The 17,025-nt window shown below is 50.5% G+C and overlaps 4 protein-coding genes across 9 annotated transcripts; 1 reads left to right on the top strand and 3 right to left on the bottom strand.

Annotated features, from left to right (window-relative positions):
* Window positions 1–277: 277 nt before the first annotated feature.
* On the bottom strand, window positions 278–1,612 carry LOC100844756 (glutathione transferase GST 23). The gene is made up of 2 exons (XM_003564629.4): window positions 827–1,612; window positions 278–742 (listed from the first exon to the last, which is right to left on the bottom strand). Exons 1-2 carry the CDS (start codon window positions 1,172–1,174, stop codon window positions 386–388), a joined length of 705 nt encoding a protein of 234 aa, XP_003564677.1. The 5' UTR covers window positions 1,175–1,612; the 3' UTR covers window positions 278–385.
* A 178-nt stretch (window positions 1,613–1,790) lies between these two features.
* LOC100837866 lies at window positions 1,791–2,659 on the bottom strand. The gene has a single exon (XM_003567255.4). It carries the CDS (start codon window positions 2,405–2,407, stop codon window positions 1,985–1,987), a length of 423 nt encoding a protein of 140 aa, XP_003567303.1. The 5' UTR covers window positions 2,408–2,659; the 3' UTR covers window positions 1,791–1,984.
* Window positions 2,660–6,399: 3,740 nt separating this feature from the next.
* LOC100837558 (transcription repressor OFP8) lies at window positions 6,400–7,818 on the top strand. The gene has a single exon (XM_003567254.4). The coding sequence runs from the start codon at window positions 6,728–6,730 to the stop codon at window positions 7,400–7,402; it is 675 nt and encodes a 224-aa protein (XP_003567302.1). The 5' UTR covers window positions 6,400–6,727; the 3' UTR covers window positions 7,403–7,818.
* A 3,801-nt stretch (window positions 7,819–11,619) lies between these two features.
* On the bottom strand, window positions 11,620–15,773 carry LOC100837251 (transcription repressor OFP13). Of its 6 annotated transcripts, none has more exons than XM_010234300.3 (4): window positions 15,633–15,773; window positions 15,059–15,148; window positions 14,901–14,961; window positions 11,620–13,901 (listed from the first exon to the last, which is right to left on the bottom strand). In XM_010234300.3, the coding sequence occupies exon 4, from the start codon at window positions 12,577–12,579 to the stop codon at window positions 11,800–11,802; it is 780 nt and encodes a 259-aa protein (XP_010232602.1). In that variant the 5' UTR covers window positions 12,580–13,901; window positions 14,901–14,961; window positions 15,059–15,148; window positions 15,633–15,773; the 3' UTR covers window positions 11,620–11,799. The 6 variants fall into 6 exon arrangements, with proteins under 6 accessions (XP_010232602.1, XP_024315834.1, XP_014753577.1 ...); XM_024460066.1 differs by having other exon boundaries at window positions 15,059–15,331; window positions 15,633–15,768; XM_014898091.2 differs by having other exon boundaries at window positions 15,629–15,761.
* Window positions 15,774–17,025: the final 1,252 nt, after the last annotated feature.

Below are 17,025 nucleotides of genomic sequence, written 5' to 3'. Positions count from 1 at the left end.
GTCCCGATACACCCCAGTCAAGTGCATCGAGCCTGCGGTTCCTGATGATGCTACCTGATGAATGCTGCGCTGCCTTATTCCTGTTTACTGTGTTACTTTCCCTGCTGTACCGTAGCAGTCTACTTTTGTGGCCTTTAACGTTGCACAATTTACTTTGGTTTCATTATCAGTAATGGAACCAGGTGGCCTGTTGGCCTCCTGATACTCTTAAAAAAAACTATGGCGATATTGCAATTTAGTAAGCAGATCGCAGCAATGAGTTGCCCAAAAAAAGAACTGAAGGTGTCAAAGGTGTGCAACACAAATATTAGGTGATGGTATATTAAAATCTCGATCCAAAGATAAAGTAGCCAAGCATATTAACGGAATACGTAGACATCATCGTCTAGCCGATCTTCAGAAAAGCTTCACGCATGGCTCGGTACCTGAGTTTCAGCTTCTCTAGCGGCGGCAGGTGGTCCTTCGCCGGCGGCGAGCTCAAGAATCTCCCCATCCACGCGGACAGGCAAGGAAGCCTCTCCTCGGTCACAATCCGTGTGCCAGTGATTTCCTCGTATATCGGAATCACGTAAGCCAACGCGCCGAGCGACAGGTCGACGAGCCCGACGCAGTCCCCGGCGAAGAACTCTTTCCGGCCAAGCTCCTCCTCCAGCACCAGCAGCTGCGCGACGGCGGCCTCGCGCGCGCCCTCCTGCTCCTCCTCGCCCGGCGCCGTGAACCACTTCCAGATCGGCGGTGAGAGCTGCAGATCGCTCAGAGCCTCAGGTCATGTGCGAAGTCGGAACAGAGGAAGGGAGAGAAGGGGAACTTTTGCTACTGTACTTACCACGTCCCGAGCGAATATCACCCAGGAACGCGCCATGGCGCGCTCGTAGGGGTCCTCGGGGAGGATACGGCCGCCGCCGCCGCGATCCTTCCAGGCCTCGTCGATGAACTCGACGATGACGTCGGATTCCGCCACCGGCTTGCCGCGGTAGACCAGCACGGGGACCTTCTTGTGCAGGGGGTTGAGCGACAGCAGCGCGCCGCTCTTGTTCCTCAGGTCCTCCTCGACGTACTCGTACTCCACGCCTTTCATCGTCAGCGCCCAAATTACCTTGAAGACATAGGGGCTCGACCATGTGCCCAGCAGCTCCACCTTCTCATCCGGCGCATATTCCCCTCCATGGTCCATGGCGACGATGGCGATCTAGTGCCCAGTTTGTTTGTTTTGTAGTGGTTTCTTGTGGTGCAGATTGATGGTTGGTTCCAGACTTCCAGTGTTTGATTAGTCAGCTTTGGTGGCTCGACTTGTAAAACAGTCTGCAGTTGTCTTCCTTGCTTCTACAGTTCAGGTCCCGCCAATCCAAAAATGCACAATGCCTGATCTACATATATTTAGATTTTGTCGATATGGAGAAAAACTGCGTTTGTTCAGTCTCTGCGTGCTGATTGATCAGGCTGCATGTACAGTAAATGGTCGTGTCTCCGTTCCTAAATCTAAAGTCTTAAGGTGCGTTATTTTCGGATTGTAGGAATGGATTCTCTTAGAAGTTGCCCTCACCTAGCTTCGTGAAGAAACCACATCACAAATTTAGCTAGATTTTCAAATTAGTTTAGGCCAAACTATTTTGGTAGCCTAAGCAAATTTAGGTGGCAGCTTTTTCAAAAAACTAGGGGAGGACAGCTGCTCAGAGAAGTCGGTCCAGGAAGCCGAAAAAAACTAGCCATTAGTTTTGTTCGAAGTTAAAAAATTTAAAGTTTGGCTAAATTTATAAAAAATGTTTTAATATTTAGATAACAAATAAATATACTAAGAACTATATCTCATGATAGATTTAATGAGACTTATTTAGATTCATAAATGTTATTTGCATGGTTTTGGTGTGCAGTTATCGCTACTTCCAACCCTGTATGAACTATGTGCTCAATCTGGCTTCACTAACTCATCACGAACGCGGAACAAGAGAAAGAAAAGGCAAGCCTCAACTCCGCAGCGCGCCAGCTATACCGCCTGGAGAGTCGTCCTACCGTCTCTTCGGTCCGGCGACGGCGGCGGACTGCAGAACGCGGGCGTCGTGGCCGCCGGCGTGCCCTTCTCCGTCCCCTCCTCTATCGTGGACAGGCACCTGGCTGGCCCCCCGAAAAGCTTCTTCCACCTCGCGAGCTCGCTCTCGCCAGGCTCCTCATCGTCGCCCGCCGACGCCTCCCCGCCCCGCGACGCCCGTCGCCGGTACGTCCTGCTGCGCTGCTGGGAGCGGTCTTCCGGGAAACAGACGCCGAACAGGACGAAGCCGCGGCCGGACGCTGCGGCCTCGCGGCCGCGCCACCACCGCCTGACGAGAACGACGGCGAGCAGGACGAGCAACACGACGAAGAACCCGCCTGTCAGCACCGCGGCGAGCTCCAGGCCGCCGGCGTCGGCCATTTCTTCCCCTGTTCCACGGCAACGACGATCTGTGTGTATCGTTCGTCCCTCCCTCGCTGAGTCCCTGGCGGCTATGCCAAGTAACGCAAGGAGTCAGCAGACGCTGTGCGGAAATGGCACTTTACCGTGGCGAAATGTTCAGGGTTGAGACGTGTGTCGGGAAACAAGTACTTGCCGGTCTTCCCCGTCTTAAGTTAATTGCCAGCGAGAGTGAAAACGGCAGGTCTGGTTTTGTGTCTCCGGAGACTCGAGTTGTCGTCAACGCTCTTCTAGACTTGTACTGTGTGGCACACACGAAAGACGAAATGGTGAGATATTTACAGTATTTCCTTCTCCAGATGATGTGTGGACGGGGGCAGCTGACTCTTGTGGTCTGGTTGTTTCGCTTGAGAATTCGTCACCTCTGCTCGGTTGATTCTCCCCCGAGAACGCATGTTGCAGTCCACAAGCGGCATACTGATACTCGTAGTAGTACAAATCAACTAAGGAGTAACATATCAAGAGTACGATGCAGGTGAGAAACTCTTAGCATGTTCCACAGCTCGTCCTCGTATTAAGCTCGCAAAATTAGTTTTTTCCAGAATCAGTCTTAGAGAGAGGGGGGGAGAGGGAGGGAGTGGCCAGAATCAGTCAAGGTGGACAAGTTGGGCTGTGGCCCATTGTGACACCAGCCCAAATATTAGTTGTCCACTAAAAAACAGTGTTGTCTCGGGCCATTTGTATTGAGATAGGCCCATATATGCATCATCGCCTCACCGTGCAGTTGTACACCAAGTACACTTCACACACGGCAGTACAGAGTACAGACAGATCTTAGCACTAAACTGGTTCCGATACGAACGTTAGTCTACTCACGAAGTAGAGGAGTACAAGGAGTAGCAGAGTACTCGTAGACTCGTGGTACGTAGACCCGCAACAGTACTCATTTAGAGGCAATTAAGGCAATTAACTCGACCTAGCCTTCTCTGAAAAAAAAAACTCGACCTAGCCTTCAGTTTTATCTTACTAATAATGCATAAGCTGACTTGCCTATGCATCGATGCAGAGAAGCTACGTCCCTCCCAGGCTCCCATGAAACCATTTGGAGTACTAGTACAGTACACAGAACATCAGATAGACACGGATTGAATGCAACCAGGATAGGGTTCAAGGCCAGAGCAATGCATTGAGGCTCCAAAGACCCTATATAATCGCTCCATTCACAAATAAATGTACTTTATGTTTTGGTCTAAGTGAAATTTTTAATTTGACCAACTTTGTAGAAATGAATAACAAGACACGTGACATCAAATTGGTATATTACCAAACTATTTTCAAAACGGATCTAAGGATACTATTTTAGTGTCATAAGTAATGCTAATATCTTCTAATAAAGTCGGTCAATCTAATGATACTCTAGTAAAAAAATCGAGAGGTAATTTAAAATATTTTTGATTCAAACGTAAAACCTAAAAATTCATTTATTTGTAGACGGAGCCAGTAAGCCTCCCACACACATCACACATGGTGACAGGGACACTCATTTACACACACTTGTCATTTCAATAGACTACAAGCCCTACACTCCATTGAACAACAGTTAGTAGGTAATATAAATCTGGTGCGCGGTGTGAGTTTGTCATTTCAATAGACTACAAGCCCTACACTCCATTGAACAACAGGTAGTAGGTAATATAAATCTGGTGCGCGGTGTGAGTAATTAATCAGGATCGCTTTAAATACTAACTGCCTATGGCCATGCGCAGGGCGTAGTATTAAATCGTCTGTCTGGGCAGCGTGCATTGGGATCGATTAGACGGGTCTTAAAACCTGACAAGCCGCGCGATCCAGGCAGGCCAGAGAGGACGAGGAGACGCCGCGGATGCATGGGCTCAACCCCGCGTAGTGCACCGTGCTCCCCGTCCGGCCGGTTTGAACGGCCACGAGCATCGAGCTCCACGACCCCGACAGCTCATTAACTAAACCCAGCCAGAACCCGCTCGAGATTAAGCGCCCCAGTGCATGAATGCAATGCGTGGAACCTCGATCACCGTACACGGCGCCCGATGCACTGACAAATGGAGGCTTCTATTCTATCCTATTCTATTCCCTCCTACTGATTCTATACTCTCTCTGTGACTGTGAACCCTTCCCAAGCATGCGCATTGCCTCAGACGGCTAATAATTACTAGCTAACAGCACCGGAAAGATCCCGCGGAACCCTAAATTTGACTTCGCTCTCAAAGGCCGCGATCGCTCCCTATTCTATATATGTACTGTACGTATGTTAATCCTAGCTGTTGTCATGACTTGATTAAGTACATAATCGTGTCAGAATAGCATATCAGATTCGTAGGTGTACTAGTAGCTGTCAAATTCTTCTGGATCTGGGAATGATTAGCGATCCTCTTCCAGCGCCGCGGCCGCATGTGACCATGATTAGGTTAATATTGGTACTCGTGTGCATTTCCATTTTTCCTCCCGCTAAACTTTCTTTTGAGCTAGTACTTGTACTTACTAGAAAAAGAGCCGGAACCGCACATGAAAGAAAGAGATCGATCGATCGATGGAGTGAACAGCCCGAGATCGCTACGCGCGCCTGCGTTGGTGAGACTGATGGACCGTGGACCAAGGTTGCTAGCTCCGCGCACGCAGCTTCGTCTTTTCTCGGCGCCGGCCATGGAAAGGAGGAAAAGGGTGACTTCACCGCACAGTTTCGAGATGAATGCAAGATGGCGCGTGCGTACGCACAAGCATTTCCGGCAAGCCTAGCTACCAGGGCGTACTAGTACTATGTATAGGCGGTATCGTCGTATAGATAGCTAAAGCTAGGGCGCACGCACTCCTGCACAAGCTGCTGTGCTGGAGCGTGCAGTTCTAAGACAACATAATTTCCCCTCGAGGCGCACACTTTATGAGACCGATATAGGCACACCAGGCCGGCCACGTACATCAATGCCGTAGATCGTGTTGGAGATCGCCTCTCATTTACACTCTCATGCCAGAACATGTCTCGATCCAGCCATGTACACTGCGACGGATTTTATGTTGGGGGATCGATATATCGATGTACTCCGTACTGCTGTGCTTGCCGTGCCTGACAGTGAGAGGGCATGCATGCATGCGGCGCAGGGCGAGGCGAGTCCGGGAGGAAGAAATCTATCTCGACATAGTGCACTACGTACTGCAAAAAAAATGAATTGGTACGAATTATGTGTGCATGCACGCGGCAGTGTTGTTTATTTCGAGCAGAGTTGCAGCAGATCTTCAGTTCATTTGACCCGGGCATATGTGCAGCACAGCATCCTGAGAGGATCTTGGACGCAGTTTTCTTCGCCGTCGTTTCAGTCCTTCTCGTTTCTGCTCGGTTTTATAATTTTCATATATCCGCTGGCACGAACGTACCCACGTACTGATCGTTCTATCTGTAACAGACTAACAATATATGGTTTGCTTTTGTCCGGTAGCTAGTGCCGCAAGCCAATTCTTTAAAGCCACCAGAGTAGAGGAGAATATATAGCAGAAAAATGCAGATATGACGCCACAGACCGACTCTATTTTAAAGAGCCAATTGTTCAGTCCAGTGAGTACTGTAGTACAATAAGTTGGGAAAAGATCTCTGCAACAGAAAAAAGATTGGTGCTGGGCCAGCGCCCAGCAGCATGGCCAGCTTGTCCTCACATGCACAGTTGGTCAACTCAACAGCCTCTCGTCCATATTACCAACCGTGACAAGATTTTTACCATCCCAGCCACAGTAGTGTTTGCGTCCTGCCCGGAATTCACTGCGAGAAAATTAACCACCCACAGTCCAGTCACCCTCGCACTGATGAACCACTTATGCATGCACACATCTGCAGCTAGCCCTCGTAGCCCCTATGACGTGATCCTCCCAGGATCCTATCTGGATACATATTGCAAAACGATGCAGTGATCGATGATGGCGCACACGCATGGTACTGCAATCTGGACATCTACGTGCACACGTCTGTCTCCCGTGGCGTTTCACTCCTTTGCACTGTCTCAGCTTACTTTTCACCCTCGTTCCCCTTGCACCTGTAATTATCCTCCTCACATGCCCAGCCCGCCCTCTTCCTCCTCCTCCTCCTCCTCCCCAACCTCAGTAGTACTGTTCATGTCACTCACTCTTTACTCGCCATTTAATCGTTTCACTCACGCTCTCACATGGCGCCCCATTAATATATAGCACCACCACTCCCCGCTCCAAGCTCCAACAACAATAGAAGCTCAACCCAAGGCCACACACACTCTAGCTCTGAAGCTCACTCAGAAGGACACCTTCCTCGCTGTGTTTGCCTAGCCTGAACATTGCCGTCCGTCCATGTCGAGCAAGTCGTCGAGGAGGAGCGGCTTCACGCTGCGGCAGCCGCCGGTGGTGGACATCGGCTGCAACTGCCGGCGTCCGAAGCTCTTCTCCCTCTTCTCCTCCTCCTCCCTGCCGTTCCGTGGCGGCGCCGGGGGCAAGCCCAAGTCGCCCACCAACGCTTCCTCCAGCTCCACGACGACGGCGTTCACGGCCACCACCGTGGGCGGGCTGAGCGGCACCACGGCCACGACCTCCACCGACTCTGCCTCCTGGGGCCCCGCGTCCTTCACCAACAACTCGCTCTACGAGGACCCGCCGTCGGCGCACCGCCGCCAGCCGGCGCCGGAGCAGCCGGAGACGAGGCGGCGGCGCAGGCAGCAGCAGCGGCGCCGGCGCAGGCGCGCCGAGCAGCAGGAGCAAGAGGAGGCTGCGGCCGCGGCGTACGGGCGCGTGGCGAGGGAGAGCGTGCCCGTGGCCGTGGAATCGGCGGAGCCGTACGAGGACTTCAGGGAGTCGATGGTGCAGATGGTGGTGGAGAAGGAGATCTACGCGTGGGACGACCTCAACGACCTCCTCCACCAGTTCCTCACGCTCAACTCGCCGCGCCACCACCCGCTCATCCTCCACGCCTTCGCCGACCTCTGGACCCGCAACGGCCTCTTCTCGCCTCCTTCCCCTTGCCAGTTCTAGCTAGCTGCCCTCACTCAGTGCTCTGCCCCTGCCCTGCCCTGGTCAATCAAATCAACCAACCAGCATTACAACGCCACGGCGCCATGCACGCACGCACTCGATCACCTATATCACCATACTATTATTACTACTACTACCGTTTAGTGTTGTGTAACCACTAGTGTTAATTACTGCTAGCACCAGCTGATCACCAGGTTTGTTAACTACCATGGCCGGCCGGGAGGATTATTAATGGAGATCCCGGCGAGGCGTGCGTCCAGTCTTCAGCTCAAGCTAAGCTGAAACGCTACGCACGATGATGTACTAGCTCCAATGTGATGTACTTCAATAGTTCGACCGATTCATGTAATGTAATGATGCGCGCGCGTGGCGCCGTGGCGGTGTAATGATATACTACCAGTACTTGTTGTGTTTGAGCTGCTGCCCGCGCTAGCAAGCTAAGCTAGCAGGAGACACCGAGTCCGTGCGAGCGAGTTCGTACTGCTAGCTTTCACTGACACTGCAGTGGTGGTGTTTACTGGTTTTACCGCTGCTTTTGTTGCGATTCGTTTGCGCTCGGTCCCGTCAAATGTACTAATACGTGCGTGCTGTGACTACTTCCTTTTCATGCCCTTTTCGTTCGTGTTGTTCGTGTGTGTGTTTTGTTGTTGCGAATCGATGATGCGATTGAGAGCCGTGTTTAACCGCATGCAAAAGCTCAAAAGCTCCTGCCGACCGATGCAACTGCTTGCGTCCTTGTTTGGGTTCGTTGGGCTCACATGCGTCCAGCATCCAGTTGTTTCACTGTGGGGGCGAACTGACGGATGCAGTAGGCTCTACTACAACTGTTGCGATCGACCCAGGTACGGATTGAGATAGGCGCGCGCGCATGCCAATCAACGGCTGGATCTCGACACAGTGCCTTGCACTGTGTGGGTTTGAGTGCTTCTTCTTCACGGTCTCAGGCAGGCCTGACCAAAAGGTCCAAGGAACTACAGTTCCCTGCTCGTATTATAACTGGCCAAATTTTTACTGCTCCCGTACGTCACAAACGTACTATACGTGTACTAGCCTGGGATAACGTAGTAAATGTACAATTGAACGCCTGTGTTTCTGTTGCGGACCTCATTAGGATACCACTGTACGTGCCAGCAACTTGCTTGTGCCAGCCATGCATAGATCTAGCGAGCGATCGACGATCAATACATGGGGCTCGATCGATCTGATTAATTCATTGTGTGCCACTGCATGCCACAGCAACACTAGCTTGAAGCTGCATGCACTGACAACGCATGCATGTGAAATCTCATGATCACATTCATTGGTCGTGTTGGCATTTACAATTAAATCGAGCCGCCCAAGCACTAGCTTCACGCTTCAAATCCAAGCAAGGAGAGACGAGTACTGCGGGTCACGTAATTAAGTTCCTTGTTGCCTCCTGTATGACCGTTCCGAACAAGTGTTGTCCTAGTACTGCCAACGACACATCACATGCATGCATGCATGCATGGATGGATGAATCATGAATTAATGGATGCCGATTGATGGAAGACGTACAGGTTACATCACAAGTGCAGGCTGAAACCGAATACGTTCTGTTGAGCGTACGTATACTGTACTACTATATAGTCCTCCAGGAACCACACACGAGTACATATATACGGACTGACCCTACGTGTACGTGTGGTGCTCGTATGCGTGCCTTAGCCTATCTATCCGGAAGGTCGAGAGAGAACGTGCAAGACCCAAGACCCCGTGGGCATGCCGCATCACGGGGCAGCTAGCCTGGGCCGGGGTGCAACCGCAAATGAATGACAAGTTGCCAATAAGTCATGTCGATCGACGACTGTCGTCCGCATTAGCCATCCCGGCCCGGCCGGCCGTCGTAGGTGGGGGACTCTTTCTCTTCTCAGGAGTTCGATGGGGCCGGGGGACCCTGACAGGGTCTCACAGTGGGCGGCGCTACATGCCGAGCGCCCGTCCGCGTCCGGCCGGAGAGTGCGAGGTTAATTTTGTCCGAGCCGAGAGGCGGGGGCCAGCGACAGCGAGCGAGCCGCCCCGCGCGGGGCGAGGCGAGGTAACACGTCCATTAATGCTCACAGGGTCATAAAAAGTGGGGCGTGTCACGGGAAGAAGCGCCGGCCGTACGCTCCAAATCGCGTGAGCTAGCTAGCGCCTGGCGCGCGTGCAAACCACGAAATGCCGAAGCGAGCGCGAGCAACACACATCGCGGCGGGCGGGCGGCGGCCGTCCGCGCAACGCACACGACCCGCGCGACGGGTCGTTATGGGCATACGGGAGTAGCCCGTGCACTTGGATTTGGTTTGCATGTACGGTTTCAATCCCGATTGGCCCTATCTTGTGACTTGGTTTCATTTATTTTTCTTTTTCCTTTTCTTTTTGAAGCCCTGTTCTTGTCACCTGTGACTACGTGATCGAGTCGTGGACGCTGTCAGCGCCTTTGGATCCCACGGTACCACACCCGTCCAGAGCATCATAATGGGCTGAGCCATTCGTCACCGTCCAGCCTGTGATCGTATTGTTTGTTTTCCTCCTCATTGCAAACGACGCAACTAGTACTCCTGAAGAGAACGATTTTCTCCTGTGATTTCAATTGGCCTGACAATGTCAACGTACGTGCTGCACCGCACTGATGGTCAATCTAGCCACATGCACTGCTGCACGCCTGCACGTAATCTTACGTCCGCTTGGGTCCTTTGAGACGGGAGAAAATGTGATGATTATTCCTGTCAGATCAAACTGGTTCGGTGGAGCTTTATTCTGCTCAGAAACTAGTAATAAGTTGTTCAAAACAGACATGAACCATAATATCATGTCTGTTTTCAAAAAACTTGTTCACATAGCACCACTCGTTTTACTAGTTGCAACTTATTATGGTGCTTAGAAAATGTATTTGTTAAAGTCTTTAAAAAATCGGTATTGCTATTGGAAACTTGACTGATTTTTAGTTCGAAATCAGTTGACGTGTTCGATCGTTAGATTTTAATCCCACGATGTCATGCGTGAGAGGAGAGAGCGAGGATGACTCCTAAATTTTAATTCAACAGATCTGATTCGTCGACTTAGATTTAATTTTTTTTCTTACAAACAAGACACTAAGGAACCCTGTTTTTTTAGAATAAAAAAGAAGAAGAAAAAAATCCAGCTAAGGACATCACCCACCGAACCGCAGGATGGGCCGGATGGAGAAACCGGAGGATGGTCCCTGGGCTGCAGGCGTATCACGTATGGTTTGCGAGCGCTCCCAAGATGGCCCGTACTAGAAAACAGACCATGGAACGATACTGCTCCAGTAAGAGTGAACGTATGGGTATGGCCTCAATGCTAGCTAGGTGGACATCTTACGTAGCCCAACCAATACTTCTTAAAAGGAAATCTTAGCCCAAGTAACCTTTCGGCGGGCTGGCTATCCTTAAAAAGGCCCTAGGTTGGCCAGAACTCCAGCTCTGTACGGCGGATCCTAGCGCCGTCGTCTGCCTTTCCCAAACACTCTCCGCCAGTCCGCCTTGCGCTAAAAAAAAAAAAAACACTCTCCGCCTCACCGAGTCACCGGTCGGTGATATTTCTCCGACGAAGTTATTCAGTTCGGTCGATCGGTAACCGCTCGTGAACTGCAGTAAAGTCGAAACAGATTAAAAATGCAAGAAAAAAACGCGGCCCTGTGCGGTCGATTTGGCCGCGTGATTGGTACATAACGCGTGCAAAGAGGTCGTCTGGTAGCCTGTCTAAACCAGGGTTACTGAACGTGTGCGCGCGGCCGATCGGTCCCCGTTGTACCTTTGACATCACTGACTCGCAGTATACGCAAGTGTACAAAGCAAATAGTACGCTCCCGACAACTGCTACTCTTGGCGCGGCATACTGTACGTCCATGTCTCGCCTGCATCGTGATCATTGCGAACTTGGCTAGCTAGCCAGCTCCTAGGCCAGGCACAACCATATGGCCGCGCCACTTTTTTGAATGTTTTGTACGCTACTACACCAGTTATTGCAGTTTTCACCTTGTCCTGGTGCACCAGCTCCGTAGTCCGTACTTTGTCGTTCACTTATACGACTGTGATTTTCTTTACTAGAAGTCTAGAACACGTCACGAACTCCCGTTGATCATACGCGCGTGCATCGGTGCGCCACCATCAGAGCTTCTGATCGGTCCAGATTAGTGTTCGGTTGAAGAATCAAGATATATATCTGGATCTAGGACTAGTAGTAGCGTCTACTAATTGACTAACCGACTCTGCAATTTTCATTTTCATGCATCTTGGCTCAACAAAGTTGACATGCGCACGCTCATGCTGATACCACCGAGGTACTACTGATCGACACGACAGTAGTTTACCTCAACACAAATGACGAGAGCCACAGAGGCTGTTATTACACCGGAGTATTTTAGCTTCGTCTTATCGGGGCTCCTCCCCCAACTCTCGATCCACGGACGTGCACGAAGAACTCCGGGACGAGCACGCACAGCGGGCCTGCCGGTCGGCGATGGCGACTATGACGTCGATGAAGGCCGCCACGATGGCGCCGTGCGTGTCCTCGCCGTTGGCGCGGAGGTACCACCCGAGCATCTCCTCGAGCCAGCCCCAGCCCCAGCCCAAGAAGCCCGCCCCAACGCCGTGCGCGGCGTCCATCATCTCCTCCATGGACGCCCGGAAGTCCCGGTACGGGTTCGCCGACTCGAACGCCACGGCCAGGCCGCCCACGAACACCTCGTGGTCACGGGCACGGGCGCGGGCGGCCCACGGTTTCTCCTCGAGGATGGAGCTCGTGGCCGACGCGCCCGCCGCCGGGTCGAAGAGGAGCCGGTCGGAGGAGCGGATGCGGAGGCCTCCCACGACGATGGCGCCGTCGTCAGCCTCGCCCGCAGCTGAGGCCTCGGACGCCGTTGAGGAGAGGCTGTCGTCGGCGGAGCAGTCGTCTTCGTGCTGCCGCGCGGAGGAGCTCGTGAAGGAGCTCTCGGCCGAGTCGAGGAAGATGGAGGCGAGTGTCCTTGGAGCGCCGGGCGGCGGTGGGGCGGCGTGGTGGAAGGACTGCGTTCTGGGGAGCTTGCAGGACGGCCACGCCCATGCGGGTGCCGCGGCGGCCGGGTCGCGGGGTGTTGATGACGACGAGGTGGCGTCGACCTTGGCGGCCTTGGTGTGGAAGAGGGAGCCCAAGGCCAGCTTCCTGGTGACCATTTGTGTACATCTGACGGTGTCTACTGTCTAGGCAGCTTTAGAGCTGCAAGTCTGGGACCCTCAGGGTACCCATCGACGCTTCTTAGTTCAATCAAATGAAATAAAATTTTAAAATGACATAACTTTTTAGAAAACTAGTTCATTTGTTTGAACTAAAGAGAATCAAAAGGGGTAGCTTGGCTACGAGTGAAGGTCGGGAGGAGGAGGACAAGGAAGGAGAAGAAGGGTTTGGTGTGTGGCTTCAAAACCAGCTCGGGTTATTACTTACTCACTCCGTTCGTATAAGAATCTGTATAAATTCACGACAGTTAATTTAGGACAGAGGAAGGAAGTATTATACATGGCTACCTGCAGTCGTGGTAGTTTGGTTTTAAAGGAGTTCTGCGAGGAAACACAATACGATGACATCTTCTGTGGACATAGTGTACTCCGTAGTCCGTAGTAGTACTACCTGCTGTACATATGCGCACAACACAAAACTGCAGGACACGGGGAAGAGGACAACGCTGATAACCAGATATGATATGGAGCCATCGATCGAAACTGCGAAGGCAACCTTTGTCTCGCGAATGGAAATCCGCAAGGATCTGATCTATCTACATCTACATCTATCTACACCTAACTAGTGAGCGTGCACGTCTTAAAATATAGAACATGTTTTTAGAACTATATTTGTCAAGCAAATTGTTTTTTATTACCGTCAATTGGCGTTGAAAACTAAAGCAGCAGCATCCAAGTTTATTTTCACGTCGAGACTTTACACACGATATTAAATTGATAAGTCAGAAATGAAGTCATCACCTACAGTCCGTAAAAAACTTCTAGAGGCACTTGCTAGATAAGTTCTTGAAGAAAAAATGACAGTGGGGTTTAAATAATACAAATATTGATCCTATTGAGAAGCGCCGCAAAAGAAATCAGTGCCAAGAGAAGTCAAACTGTATGCCTGTCTTCCCTCCGCCATGATCAAACTTTTTTAGGATTGTTGGCAGTAATTTATGTGGAAAAGGGGAAGCACTTAGATTGAGTAATAAAACAACTAATATGTTTCGATATTTTATATCGTTGACAAAATAATTAAATTTCATCAGTTACTTCAATGAAGCAGATAAAGGATGTCAAATAGAAATCTCCATGCGAAACAATTTGGTTGGCACAACCACACCAACTCATGAATGTTTGTAGGACCTCACCAAGGGGAAATCTTCTAATATCACACTGTTAGATTAGCATGTCCATGAATTCCAGGCTCCCAGCTATGATGACTTACCTTAGGGGCACACACACACACAAACACAACCAGCCACTCGAAGATCAAGCTCCTGATACAAGATGAATAAAAGTGAGTGATACTAATGGGAAATTAAGTATATTCTCTGCACCTTATAGCTGTAGAAGCATCACATTTGTCTATGCTAGATAAAATACAAGTCTTTCAACTGATCGCTAGGTACAAGTCTGTCTCCAGTTACACCTTCCCATATTAACTATTCAGTTGTGACAACACCTACAAATCACATGGATGAAGAAGTTTGTACACAGTTTTACTATCTAACACTTGCTAATTGCTGGCACATGGTTTTATCTCTTAGTTTAAAACTAAGAGTAACTATTATGATCAATTGATCATTTTGACCTACTCTAAACCAAAGTTACAGAGCACTGAGTAATATTTGTCACCTTAGATTTCTTATTGTATTGTCACCTCGGTTTGGTCATCAAACATAGATTGTGATATCATCAATATGTATTTATGATATATTTCATTCAACATGAAGACCAAGAAAAAAAGAGACCTCAAACATATCACAGCGAAGAGAAAACAATATACAACTCAAAATACTTTTTCTTGCTTCACTCAGCTAACAGTGATGGTAATTCAAAACAGCATGTATAGTTGTCACTGGAATTTTTATTCTCTGCACTAAAAGGAGTATTTACACCTAATGCCAAATGATATTCGCTCCACGAGTAAAACAGATCAGATCCAAGTTGATATTCGGAGAAGCTGAAAATAATTGCTCTGCAATTCTTTGACGGGACACAAATTTTAGATTACTTCATATGTGACATCGTACATAGAAGAATGATGCAGAAACTTAAAGAGTGCAATGTGCTTATATTAATACCGCAATACCATTCAGAAAGTATGCCGAAAATAACTTGAAATATTTATCCAAGTTACAACAAAAAGCTTGAAATAATTGATGGGAATTTCTGAGAGGCCACAAACTGTAAACCATCTCACCTGTGGTTTGTTACAGCCAATGGAAAGAAAGGACCAAAAATTTAACAAATGCATAATGTACCGGTATTAATACCTCTGTGAGATCCCAAATCTGATTTGCACCTTTTTATTCTCTTGATTTCAACCATATAGATCTTCAGATGTACGAAAATAAATGGATGTCAGACATGGTATACACGATAATAAAATGACACCATCAACATCACCTGAACCAGCTCTGCCAAAACCTACCTAAAGTACCTTCGCAACCTGTAAGTGATCCTTTGAGCATTCATCGACTCTTTCCTATCTCCGCAGCTGTAAAACCATAAGCAGCACAGCCTACACCACCAAGTTATATCACTCCATTTCGTTAGCTCTCATGCACTAATTCCTAAGTCTTTTAACCAGTAATTTTGATGCTCGGATCATTCGAATCATGTTTAGTTGTTTCCTGACACTACTACCCTTGTAATTTCTTCTCCACCCACCAGGGAAAGAATAGTAATACCTAACACTGGAGAGCTGAAATAGTGTATAAATTCATAATCAGAGTACAGACCAGAAATTGGAAGACATAAATATTGCACTATTCGGCTTCCAAATTCAATGCAGTGACAGTTCCCTGTGACTAATTTAATTAAAGATCACAACTGATCACCGACAGTTCTCTACATCAAGTGTCAAGAAGTCAATCCAGAAGGTATTGTAATTAGCTAGACACCATTAATTAGACGTATAATAGCACTGCAATTTGGAATCTTCTTGGGGCTTAAAGAGATAGGACAGGGGAAAGGGAGGAGGATGTAGCAAGAAATTCACCTACAGGCGACTGCGGCTTCTGCTTGCGCAAACGCGACGGCGACTCAATGGTGCACCCGCGCCGCGGCTGGGCACATCATGAGTCTCGGCGGTGGGCGCCGCGCCGTGGCTGGGCACATCACGAGTCTTGGCGGTGGACGCAGCGCCGTGGCTGGGCACCTCGCGAGTCTTGTCGGTGGCGGGGCGGAGCGACGGTGCGGCGGCGACCGGATAAGGTGGTGGAGTAGCTGGTCTGGTCGGCGGCGGGAGGAATATAAGCGTTGCGGCAGTAGGTCCCGATGGGATGGGCGGCGGTGGGGTGCGGGATGGGCGCAGGCGGGCGACGCTGGCGGCAGGATGAACAAAGAACAGTCGCGATACTGAAACCCCCCCACACGCGCAATACATCGAACACCTGGGCGGCGGCAACGTCCCTGGTAAAGAGGAGAGGGACGTGTGTCTAATGATCTCATCCGTGATGAGAGGAGAAGAAGCAGGGAGAGCACGACGGAACGGAGCGGGCGTGGGTAACCTGTACCGAGGTTCTTGCCGCCGGAGATGTCAGTGAGGAGGGGCTGGAAGTCCGGCTCCGGGAGCAGGACCCGCGAGAGCAGCGCCTGCAGCACTGTGTGGTGCCGCCACGACAGCGGCGCCATGGACCCTCCTCGCTCTCGCCGTGCTCCATTCCTCGGGCGCGCTTCGTGGCTGGCGTGGGTGCCCAGAGGGGCCGGGTTGGGAGGGAGGAGGACAACGCGGGGCTGCAGCGGTCGGTGCGGCGGCGGGCGGAGACAGGACAGGCGGAGGCGGGGAGCAGGTGGAGGCGAGCGGGAGAGGCGGGCTGAGGCGCGGCAGAGGAGGGCCGCGGAGAGGAGGAGGCGGCGGCCTTGGGGGAAGGGAAGGAGGAGCCGAGGAGGCAGCGTTGGAGGCTCGATCGGTGAGGAGAAAAAGAAAAAAGAAGAACGGTTCGGGTGCTGAAAGATTTTCCCGTGCGGTGGAATGAACAGGTAATGACTAAAGGCACGTCGATAGCAAGTAATCTGTGTTTAGTGAATCTAATTGTGGGGCTATTAATATTCTGTGGTCGTTTAGTGGGGTGGACGTTGGGATGAATATGTTGGTGATTTTATAAGTAGTAGAAATAGAGATATATATATATATAGAGAGATAATAAAAGGAGCAATGCTTTTTTCGTTGTCGTCCGTCCGTGATTATGCCGGATTTTAACATCCTCGAACGGTTGGGCCGAAAAAAAAAGCCCAACCACCGCTGCCTTCTCAGTTTCTCCTCTCGAGACGGAGGCTTGCCGTTCTTTCCCTGCTCGTCTCCCCTCAACCCTCAACGCTGCCTGCCGCCGCCGTTGCCCGCCCTCAACGCTTTGCTCAACTGCTCGCACCCACAAAGCCTTGCACGCCGCCGGC

Source organism: Brachypodium distachyon, chromosome 2 (assembly GCF_000005505.3).
Source record: "Brachypodium distachyon strain Bd21 chromosome 2, Brachypodium_distachyon_v3.0, whole genome shotgun sequence".
Lineage (NCBI taxonomy): Eukaryota > Viridiplantae > Streptophyta > Magnoliopsida > Poales > Poaceae > Brachypodium > Brachypodium distachyon.
The sequence above is the reverse complement of the archived record's forward strand: the minus strand, read 5'-3'. Positions and strand labels throughout refer to the sequence as shown.